The sequence below is a fragment of the Carettochelys insculpta genome, chromosome 2, assembly GCF_033958435.1.
Source record: "Carettochelys insculpta isolate YL-2023 chromosome 2, ASM3395843v1, whole genome shotgun sequence".
NCBI lineage: Eukaryota > Metazoa > Chordata > Testudines > Carettochelyidae > Carettochelys > Carettochelys insculpta.
Window position 1 is genome coordinate 128,011,973 of NC_134138.1, and position 12,074 is coordinate 128,024,046.

Genomic DNA, 12,074 nt, shown 5'->3' on the forward strand with positions numbered 1-12,074 from the left:
TAAAGAAGGCAAGTTTAAATATAGGTTTTAGAAAATCAGCTGTAAAATCAATATCACCACTTGCAGTGTTCACCGAAGCTGGAGAGTCCTTTATCTTGGAAAAAAGAGGACAGAGAAATCCATTTAAAATGTGTTAAGAAATATTAGTTTTATTTTAACCAATTTTCACAGCTGAATATTTATTCTATAAAAACTTTACAGATTGTACAGTTTATATATAGTTCAAACTACTAGAACAAAAGTAGGTCCCACAGATGCAAAAATACTGTACCAATCCAAGGTAAAAGCAATTTACATACTGTACAGATCTCCACTAGGCAGGGAGGTGGTCAGTTCCAAGTATAAACTTCAAAACTGTACAAAAATAAGGTTTGATTTTTTTTTTTCACTCTTCATAATACATTCAATAAGATTGCAAGTGCAGACACCCAAGTAACAACAGATATCTGCAGTCAGGAATCAGTAACCAGTCCTGAAAGGAATGCAAAAATAGGACTATTTACACCATATTGTATGTGTATATAGTGTACTTTTAAAATAATAAAAAAAGCATAGACAAAGAACATTAATATAAGGTAGTTTTTTTTAAAGGAGTTTTTGTATGTAATAGTGTGCCAAAAAGAATTTTAACTTATTTAAATAAAATATATTCTAAGTGAACCTAAAATGCATTTTTGGTGTAATACATCAATTAATCCAGCAAATAGGAAAAAAAATTGTATATAAAGTAGTATTCTCACCCAGCAACAGAAGCACTTATGTAGTTATTAAAAAATCAAACTATTTAAAAACACTAAAACTAACTTTTATAACTTAGGATATTCATATACATAAGATATTCAGTGATTCACTAATACTGCAAAACAAGCTTCCCTCCACCCCAAGAGACAGTGGTTTTATTTGAGTAAGAATTAGACATGTTCCTACCCTTGCCCCATCCCAAAGGGGAGTGTTATCTTAGCATAGCTCCTGAGCACACTCATTTTGGGATATTTATCTAATTAAATCTTTCATTATAGGGTTTTATTCTTAAAAAAAATATCAATGTTCCATTATTTGAGGTATTTCAACCTTCTTCTGAGATCAAGACAATCCTTATCTTAAGCCACTTGCTGGGCAGTGAAAGTAAGGGTTGGCTAATACCCGTTTCAATTCTGTATTTTAGTGAGAGGGATGTTGGGGGGTGTGGGAAGAAAGAAAAGCATTATTCAGACTTCCCTTCCACACATGAAATAATACAACACACTTTACTTCCCCCAATTCTTTCTGATACAGTACTAGCCAATGATAACAAAACCTAGCAGAAGAGATGTTTGGTAGTGCACTCATAATTTTTAGTTTGCGTATATAAAGATATATATAGAGAGACAGAGTTTTTTTGTTTTTCTTTAAGATACAGTACTTTACAACCCCTTGACAATAAGTCTAGGGTCTTTCCAATCCCATCCCCAAGCTCTGAGCTAAGGGTGACTTCGTAACAGGTTTTCAAAATAAAATCGGGGCATTTTTGTGCTCCAGATGTCCAAGTAAATACAATGCCAGTATCAGTGCACAACTCATCAGAACTCATCGATTTTCCTTTGCAGGTATTTTAACATAGAGTCCATTCCTTGTGCAGAGCCCCAGATTTTCTTTAAAGCTTCACACTCCTTGTCATTTGCTTGTTCTAAGTCTACCTTCATGATATTACGGACTAAAGCTTTGGATTCTTCAAGCACCTGTAGCAAAACAAAAACAAAAACCCGCACAAATTTATATTAGTATTCTTTGTGTTATAGTCACCTGTAGATGTGTGCAAATCCCAATATTGCTAAGAGAAATTATGCACATGAATCTTGGGGACAATACATCCCACATTCAGCAGTTATTTTTCCACAAAGTAATACAAGACCACCTTCATTCTCTGCTAGAGAAAAGCAGAATTACTTGAATATGATCCAAATATATGGAAAGCTTGAGTATCTTGTTATACCAAAAATGAGAATGTATAGATATTAAAATTGATAGAAGTCATTACACCAACTTGGTAAATTCTGATCATGACACTGTGTTTTCCAAGACTATCCAAAGTGTAACCTAGTAGATATTAAATCTAAGTAGCTTCTTTGATTTAAAAAAAAAGGCTGTTTTTAAATGCTAAAGTTGACGGTTTATAGATTATGCATCTCTCCTGCTCCAGTAACAAAGACTGTGAGAGCAGAAATGGATGCTGAGTTGTGCAAATTGTGGCTAACTATTCACTTAATGTTACATTTTGCTAAAAACACTAGCTATCACATGCCACCTTTGTACTCTGTATCTCCTTATTGCACATCTCCCAGTGAGTTTAACCTGATTTTATGGCATGTCAACAACTGCATACGCATGACTCTTATGTGCAAAGTATTTATCAGTTCTTATGGCAGATACTTCAATTTTTATTATTTGGAATAAGTGGTATTCCCTCCACGTGGCATATACTGTTAATAACTTAGATTTTGTCTTGTATTCTTAACCTTACATTACAGCATGTGTTAATTTGAGAAGTGTCTCCTTGACCTCTTCATTCTTTAAGGATGAACCTAACAATATTGGAATTGGTATTAAAGTTCTGTGTTACAATCTACATAATTCATCTTAAGTATTCCAGGCTAATTGTTTCTAGGAGGATGAGTGAATGATGTAGATTATTATTTATAAAATGGCAGAAAATAAAATGAAACTTACAACTGAATTACATGTGACAAGTTCCTTAATTCGAACCATTACTTCCTGTGTGAATGTTCCCGGCCAAAACACTTGGGATACCAATCCTTTTGCACAAGCTTCCTGCGCAGTCAACTTCCTTCCACTGAATAACATTTCATTTGCCTGAGGGGATAAAAAGTTATTTCTGATATGAAATGTAATGACAAAAGAAAAGCTTAAAAGAAAATGTTAATAAAATGCCTTCACTAGTTGTGATGTTTGTACTGTAGTTTTCTGGTATTAATCCATACATGGCAGTAATTGATTAAAAAATGTAAAATTGTATTGTCAGCTATCATAACTCAGCAGTTAATCAGAGACAGGTCTGTGTTTAAAAATGAAATCACTCAAACACTCAGATGCAATTCATTTGAAAAAGTGCTCTTTTTAATTCATACTAACAATCATAATTAGATTTGTAGCATTTAAAAAGTCTAGAAATAGACTGAAGTGATTACAAATGGCATTTTGATGCACCTTCTGTGTTTGATTAGTTTTAGTGGTTTAATGTTGACTTAAATAGTGCAGCGTTAACATGGAGCACCATACAAGTGACTAATTTTCTGTGTTGGAAGAAGGTGCATTTAAGTCATGTAGCAACATATGTTGCATCTTAAAATTTTTAACACAGAGATTAAGATTTGAAATCTGATACTCTTATGGAGCCTGATCCTGAAGTCAGTAATTTTCTTCCAGGAATTTGAACGAGCTTTTGATCAGGTTCATAGTATGTACTTCTTTCTACTAAGCTCCTACAGCTATTGTTTTAATACTTAATTTAAAAACAGTTGTTCTGAGTAGGTGGATAGAGCTTCTGTTCTTTTTGAACCTCTTTGAGGCTTTGTTTTAAATAGTATTTTTATCAAATGGATTACACATGGAATAAATAAATATATTAAGGTGCAGGATAATTCTTTTACAAGGGAGTTAGAGAACTATTATAAATAGGTGTATTTAACAATAATATATATATATTATTGTTATATAGTGTGTATGTGTGTCTACATATACCCTTGTATGATAAAATGTATTATTTGTCATTAGGCTCTAATCCTGAATACATTTAACTTTGAGCACAAATACTTCCATCTTTTGACATTCTATTCCATTATTAGTTGCTTCATCCATAGTTTTTAATACTGAGTTGCTACTTCCTACATTAAAGGAAATCACAAGGCATTGAGTAAATTTATTCACAACTGAAGCATTACTCAAAGACAAGGCCATTTTAACAGAAAAATTGTAATACAAAGAATATGGGAAGGGTCTGACAGACTTAGCATGTCTTAAAATAAGCAGTTGAATAATGCTTGGTATTTAGACTTTCTTCAAGGATCTCAATTTACAAATCACTATTCCCATTTTACAGATGAAGGAACATAAAACAGAGAGAGATTGAATGACTTAATTATACAGTGAAATAGAAGAGCTGATTTCTACTGCTAACACACAGATACTCAGTCTGGTAGACACACAGACTACAGAATAAATACAGTGAAACCTCTCAGTACACAGATCCAAAGGAAGACATTAAATAGACTCCCCTCCGAAGTTGCAAAAAGGAAGCTATGAATCATGTGGACAAAAAAAAATGTTAGGTACATCCACCTTGTGTAAAAAGTTTTGTTAAACTTATGAACCTGTTTGCAAAAGTGGAAGGTATATTTGTGATAGATCTTAACTGAAAAATCTGTGGCTAAATACAGTTAATTTTGCATCTTGGATTCTCTTATACAGACTTGATGTGAAGTGAACATATAAGGACACAAATATCTTTTGTGAGAAGGTAGAAAGAGAAGAACTTTTGAACACTTAGTTTACTTTCTAATTACAAATCTACTTGGGAGTTCATAAATGCAGTTTGCCCAATTATCGTATATAATGAAATTGTGAGAATGTATAAATGCTACAGTGATATCTTATTCCCATGGAACCTGGTGGATCTGGCTGAGCTCTGTCAACAAGACACATTATAAAGAATTGTAATGAAAAATATTTTAGTCATGTTAAATCTCATTTTCAAGCTGAAAAACATCAGAGCTTCTCAAACTTGAAGTAAGTATTCAGTGTTACAGTTTGAAGGGGAATGCTTTCTCCTAGGGGCTGGTTCTTAATTTTATGTCATATATTGGAGCTAGACTGAGAACTAACAGCAATTTGACCAGAGTCCTGCTGTCAATAACAGTCCACAACTAGCATTTGTATTTCTGCTCTGACATCACTATTGGCCATTTCCCATAGAAACAATGTAAACTGTAACAACAAAATACTGCTCAGCATGTTAGTGAAATTTAAGTTCTCTTCTGGGTGTGTCCACACAAACCAAAACAAAACACAGCCAAGCATCTGAGCCTAGGGTTGTTGACTCTTAATGTTCAGAACAATTCAGCCTCAAGATGGAGTGGAGGTTCCAAAAGCTTCCTTTTCCCCACCATTCAAACAGCTACACAGCTGTTCTGAGCACCACAGCGCAAGCCCAAGGCAGGATCTGATACTGCCAGGGCGGGGTGTGTGTGACTTTTTTCTATGGAGAGACATTTTCTTCATTCCTGTTTCCTACTCATTTTGTTACGATTCCTCTACCCAGTTGGTCTCTTTTTTTAAAACAAAAATCCAATTAGCACATAATTCCCTCCCCCTACAAGTTAATAATATGATTCTAGGGGACCAATAAGAGGAGTATTTTTCAAAAAAATACAGTAGTCTGAGAATTGCTATACTGCACCAGACTAATAGTCTACTTAGTCCAGTATTCAGTCTATGACTAGACTAAAGCAGTTGACTTAAGAATAATTTTTGCAAGTAAAAAAATCTCATGCATTCGGAAGGCACATGGTAAGGCAGACTTCATGCAAGCTGAATTTGAACTGTCTCAAAAAATAATCAAAAGGCTTCTCAAAACTAGAAGCTAAATACAAATGGCAATGAATGACTGCTCACTTACAACAGACACCTGTACAGGAAAAAACAAAACAAAAAAATCAAGAATGGTTTTCAGCTGTCTCACAATAAGGTCTGCTAAGTTCTATTCAAACTTTAATTTTTTTTTAAACTATGTGTAAAAAAATCATTTTAAACAAGTCACTCAGTGCCTGGGGCGGGGCTGTTCCTGGAAAAAAAATGTCATGCAGCCCTAGGCACTTGCTTCATGTAGCTGTTACTCAATTTCATACCGTCTTAGGCTGCAGGTCTAACATCAAATGATGCTCACAAGGATTCACTTATATTATGAAGCAAAATGAAAAATAATGCAAATACACCTATCCCACAATTTACGAACCTAATTCATTCCATGAAAACTGTTTTGTAAGGTGAATATTCATAAATCGAAAATGAAATCCCATTAATTTCAATACAAAAAATTCTGACTGGTTCCAGACTCCCAAAAAATCACCTAATATTTTTCCCACGTTACAAAGTTATACAATCATAAAAATAAGAACAGAGCTACTTTATTGCTTTTTATGACATTTATTACTATTTGTCAGTTCTCAGATAGTGGTGAAGGAGGTGGTGTTGATGTGAGTTCCATGGGGATCATCTGTGTCATCATCAGAAACAGCCATGACTTTGACCTCCTTAACTGGGGTCTTATCTTCAGCTTTTGAGGTTGAGGATCAGCTGATGGTGATGAGGGTTTAGGAGGATGTGACAAGGCTGAGGTTTGTTTGTTTGTTTGTTTTTAAAAAAAAGATGGAATTGAACTTTCTACTGCAGTCCTCTTTTTCCTGTCATTAAACTCCTGATAGCATTGAACAGCTTTGTGAATTTGTCACTTGCATGATGAACTTTGTTCTAAGTTGTCATTGGGACTTTGTGTAGCTGCCTCCAATGCACTGAAGAAATTTTACTGTGTTTTAGTGTCCAGCGTTTTTTGTGGTTCATACAATTCTTCCTCCTCCATTTCTGATAATCTTCCTGCATCCAGCTGAATTAATTCTTCATTAGTCAATTCTTCACCGTGTGACAATAACAGGTCTTGAACGTCATATGTACTCCTGATTGAATCCTGATTGAGTTTCCAGTTGAATTTCACTTCACCATCAACACCACCGAAATCGTGAACATATTTGAGCTATGGCTTTTTCCAAACATACATTCAAGATACTTTGAATATCATAGAACACTAGAATGGAAGGGACCTCGAGAGGTCATCGAGTCTAGTGCCCTGCCTTCACGGCAGGACCAAGCATCATCTAGACCATCTCCCATAGCTGTTTGTCTAACCTGCTCTTAAATATCTCCAGTGATGGAGATCACACAGCCTCCCTAGGTAATTTATTCCAGTAATTTTATGCCATGCAGTTGTGTAGCCATCTTGACATTATAGTTCTTTCACAACTGCTTAATTGTGGGTTTGTCTCCTCTGTCTGATGGAGCTATGAGATAGTAAGCTTTAAATGCAGCAATGAAACCTTGATCCAAAGGCTGAAGAATGGAAGTGGTATTCGGGGGCACCACTCAAATGTTATTGCCATAGTCTTTGACACTGGTAGTGTGATTCAGTGCATTACTAAGGCTCAGCAGACATAATCCCAATTATTTTCAGCATAATAGTTAGAGATGAATGATAAAAGGTAGCTTGTTATGTGAGCAGCAAAAGTCTGCTTTGTCACTCATGCCTTTCAATTCGCATGCCAGACCACAGGTAATGATGCCTTGTTTAAGACCTGAAGCACCCTCACATTTTCCAAATGGTAAACAAGGCAAGGCTTCAATTTCATGTCTCTTTCTAAATTTCCACCAAGAAGTAATGTCAGTCAATCCTTTGAAGCCTTAAAATCTGTTGGTTTTTTTTGTTTGTTTTTGTTTTATCCCTTGATAAAAATATTCTCAAATATGCCCTTTATTCTCAAATAAAGTTTTGAGAAGGCATTCTTTTCCACAAAAGCCCCATTTTGTCAATATTAAAGATTTGTGTTGGAGAATATCCACATTCATCAATTATTTGTTGTAGTGCAGCTGGGAAATGTTAGCTGCCTGAATATCAGCAGATGCTACTTTGCCTGTAACACACAGACTATGATAATGTGAACACACTTTAAAGCACTCAAACCAACTGTGACTTGCTTTGAATGTTACTTGGGCAGCCCCAACTTGTCTCTCTTCCTCGGCTTTCTTCTTTAGGTTCTCAGACAAGACAGGGCTTTGTCCCTTATGATGAGGAAGCTCAAAGACATGTTGCATTCATTATGGCTGTTGCTCCAACGTACAGTAGTCCCTCGAGTTACGTGACGGTTGTGTTCCCATGCACCCTCGCATAACTCTAATTTCGCATAAGTTGGGGTGGGGGGCTTTTTCTCCCAGGCAGAATGCAGGAGCACCTGGAGGTCCTTTTGAAAGGTAAATCCTGGGTTGGGGGGGGCAGTTGGGGAGTTAAGCCTGGTGGTGGGTTGAGTCTGTGGGACGGATGCAGGGGGGTTAAGCCTGGGGTGGGTTAGGGTTGCCAGGGTGACACGAGGTGGAGTTCAGCCGCGGTGGGGGATGGTGAGCCAGAGCCATTCGGAGTGGGGGTGAACTGGGGCTGGAGGTGTTTGGACTGGGGTGGTGGGTGTTTGAGCTGGAGCTGTGTGGGGTCAGGGGAGTTGAGCAGGATTCTGAGCTGCACTTAACTCGCGTTAATGCGAGTTAAGCACAACTCGAAATCGCGCAGTTTGAGGGATTACTGTGTTAAAAGTCTTTCAAGTTAACCCATTATTAAACCGCTGGCCTTTGTTATTCAATGCAATTTTAGCTCCATCAACATACGTCATATACCAGTATGATTTTGTTTAACTTGGGAATTATGCCTCTAGGAGCAGCGGGGAAACAGAGTATCTCTGCCTCAGCACTTTCAAGGACACAGCATGCAATCCGCCGTGTGCTGAACCAGGGCTGTTGGCTAATATGGAGGGAGAGGAAGCATGTTTGTGGCCCAGCGTTCCCTTCTTCCCTTCTGGGGGAACCACCACCACTACAGGCACTAGTCATGCACAGGGAGAAGGGTTATAATTCACCCATTCATTCTCTCATTCCTGGATAGTCATAGACAAGACTTTAGGAGAGACTTCACTGGGCCCTGAGGGGAGCCAGGGCTGGGAACATGCACTTTTCTGGGGACTTTGGCAACGATTTAAAGGGCCTGGAGCTCTGGCCACTGCAGAGGTAGTCCAGAGCTCCAAGTCCTGTTAAATCATCAGGCCCTGGGGCTGCTATCCCCTTGTCTTTTGTGTGTGCACACACCCATCAGAGGCTCTGCCCATGGAGACCTTGTCGCACTCCAGTCAGAACACATGAGCTAATATATATTTCTCATGAGTGGTTTTCATAAAACGATTACAGTCCATCTAAACACGACAGGCTCACTGTACAGCAAGCACTAACAGGACAGAAAGCTGATTGTTTTTATTAAAGTTACTTACAGAAGCCAGGCCCATTATCCTGGGAAATGTGAGGGATGAACATCCATCAGGACTCTGTCCAAAAGTAGTGTATGGTGTCTGAAACCAAGCCTTCTCGTTAGCCCAGACCACATCACAGAGAGATAATATTGATGCCCCAAGTCCAATGGCTGGGCCGTTTACTGCTACAATGATGGGCTTCTTAAACTGAATAAAAGTATTCACAAAATTCCTGAAAAGAAATGAACACTCAGTCACCACATGTATTAGCAGCAAAACATATCAGCCGCTCAGCCACAGTTAGTTTTCGCAGCAACAAGTTGTAAACAACTTCTCAGGAACCTGAGCTACTGCCTCATCCTTTGCAGAACTAACCACTGCCTATCTGCAGGACACACCCCACCCCAACACTTTGCCCTAGATGGTTCTTAAGGGGTGGCTGTGTGTGACAACTGAGTAGTTGACATTACTAGCAGAATATTACCTGAGTATGCTTAATTTATCTTAAGAATCCTTCCCATAAACAAAAGGGAAGGATTGTTTCAAAGATGGGGTTTACTTTCAAAAGAGCAGTGTCTACACTGGTTTTCTTCTTTCGAAAGAAGCTATTTTGAAATAAGAATATGCAAATGAGATTACAGATATGCAAATGTGCACCTCATTTGCATGCCTCTTTTGAAAGAGGAATGAGAGTGTAGAGACAGCCCATGAGCAATCTTGTCTCAAGTAGAGACTAACACCATCAACACTTTCAAAGGTTTGACTGCCCAGGGCAGGAGTATTAGGTGAAATCACTATACTAATGCTGCTTTCTATTCTCAATAGCCAGAAGTTTTTCATAACAGTATCAACTGACCTACACATGCAGCATGCATCTACCTCATGCTTGCACCTGAGGCTACAACAAGATGCATGGTATAAAATGCTGTTCCATTTCAACCCTACTACCGCACATTTAGACTTATGACCCCCTGTTCCCCTGCAAAGTTAAGCTATGGCTACACTATTAAGAAATGTCAGAAGAAAATACACAAACTGTGCACTGCAATTTGTGTATCTTTTTCCGCTTTGCTGCTGAGAAAGCCTTTTCTGAAGTTTGGCCCGTCTACATGGCACCAAATTTCAGAAAAACCTGTTCTTTCAGGACATCCCTTCTTCCTTGTAAAATGACGTTTACAGGGATGTCGAGAGAATGCGTCTGCTTTTCCGAAAGCATTCTCGGACACAGCAGACTTTTCCCAGACCTCCTGTCTCCTGGAAAAGGGCTGTCGTCTAGCGATAGCCTTAGCTCACAAATTCAGGGACTATTCCCTGTCGGGCTGGCTTCAAAACCAGTGCATTGTGCTTGTGCTCATTTTTGGTTAGCAAAAAGCACCAGCACTACTTGTATTGCCCCAGAGAGGTCCACGCTGCCATTCATTGCAACATATGCAAAGTGTTCCAGGGACTGAGTCCAAGAGGTGTGAGAACTTCACCATAAGAGGTCCTTCATGGAGGAGACCACCTGCCTACATATGCATTCAGAGCCGGAACTGGCAGCATGCTGCGCGTCACCGGTGACAAGTGCTTCACCAAGCACTGGATCCATAGTACCATAAAGGTCAGAGAAGCCCCACCACAAGGGGAAATACCCACAGCTATGGCTCAAGAGCAAAGCCCCAACCTGGATGTAGTATTCCCTCACTGAGCCGTGCCAACTCATGTGGGAAGTCACATGTTGACCCAGCCACTCCATCACTGAGAAAGCCTAGACTTCAGGGTAAGGCGAAAAAGAAATACAAACCAATGGTACTGTTAGCTTCACCAGTACCCATGCTGCAGCCCTCCCCCTTATGTTTACTATCAATCTCCCTATCTCCACTAATGCTGTCTTGATCCTTGGAGCCAGCCCACATGATATCCCCATACCACTGGTCATTCTCTCGACTGAGGAGCTGTCACTGTTGTACAAGAGGTCACACTGCTCTCTACTCAGGCACAAAGCCCTCTGAGAGGCAGAGACTTTTGGCCTTATAGGCCTCTCTGGCTTTGTCTACACTTGCCCCCTACTTCAAAGGGGGCATGGTAACCAATGTGATGGGAGATTACTAATGAAGTTCTGCGGTGAATATGCAGCACTTCATTAGGGTAATTTTCCCCCGCAGCAACTTCAAAGCATCAAACTTTGAAGTGCCGGCATGCGTGTAGCCGTGGGCACTCTGAAGTGCCCATGTTACTGAGAAGTCTCATTACTCCTCAAAATTTGACGCTTCGAAGTTGCTGCGGGGGAAAATTAGCCTAATGGAGTGCTGCGTATTCACCTCAGCACTTCATTAGCAATCTCCTGTGGCTCTAAATAACCATGCCCACTTCGAAGTTGGGGGCAAGTGTAGACCCAGCCTCTGAGATCCAAACTGAGGCCATGGGTCACCCATCAACTCCTATCGCCTGTCCCATCCTCCCACTCCGGGAACCTCTTGTTTACGGGGAAGACAAACCAGATGTTGAACCAGTCTTGCTAATGCTGACAGCCACCTTCTCTTCCCTGGATGCGGCACTTACCCCTGCCTTGCTTTCCCACCTGACAACTACTGCCAATTGCAGGAACCGCTCCAGTGGGTGATGATGGCTCTGGGAATCCTGGTGAACGATATTCAGGACATACACTATCTATTACTGGATATCCTCCAACTGAATGGACTCTCTTGCATGGCCCTTCTTGCCAATGAGGCTATACTACAGCCAGCACAAGTGGTCTGGCTTACCCCTCCCTCCTATGCTCTCACTCCTAAAAGGGCTAACCAAAGATACTTCATCCCCATGCAGGGTGCAGATTCCCTCTTCGCCCATCAACCTCTCAAATTTCTGGTGATTCACTCAACAGTAGATCAGACCCACCAGCCACCCCAATGCTCCACTCTCCCAGACAGAGTGACAAAAATATTGGTCTGCTCAGCAGAAAGATCTACACTCCTACCCCGAGAGATA

The 12,074-nt window shown here is 39.5% G+C and overlaps 1 protein-coding gene across 1 annotated transcript in view; it reads right to left on the minus strand.

Annotated features, from left to right (window-relative positions):
- Positions 1-134: 134 nt before the first annotated feature.
- CDYL (chromodomain Y like) overlaps positions 135-12,074 on the minus strand; it is a 236,736-nt gene continuing 224,796 nt past the window's right edge. The window contains exons 5-7 of the mRNA XM_074987730.1: positions 9,129-9,339; positions 2,707-2,850; positions 135-1,718 (exon numbers count right to left, since the gene is read on the minus strand). Coding sequence (XP_074843831.1) covers positions 1,560-1,718; positions 2,707-2,850; positions 9,129-9,339 — 514 coding nt within the window. The 3' untranslated portion in view covers positions 135-1,559. The remainder of the gene's footprint in view (positions 1,719-2,706; positions 2,851-9,128; positions 9,340-12,074) is intronic.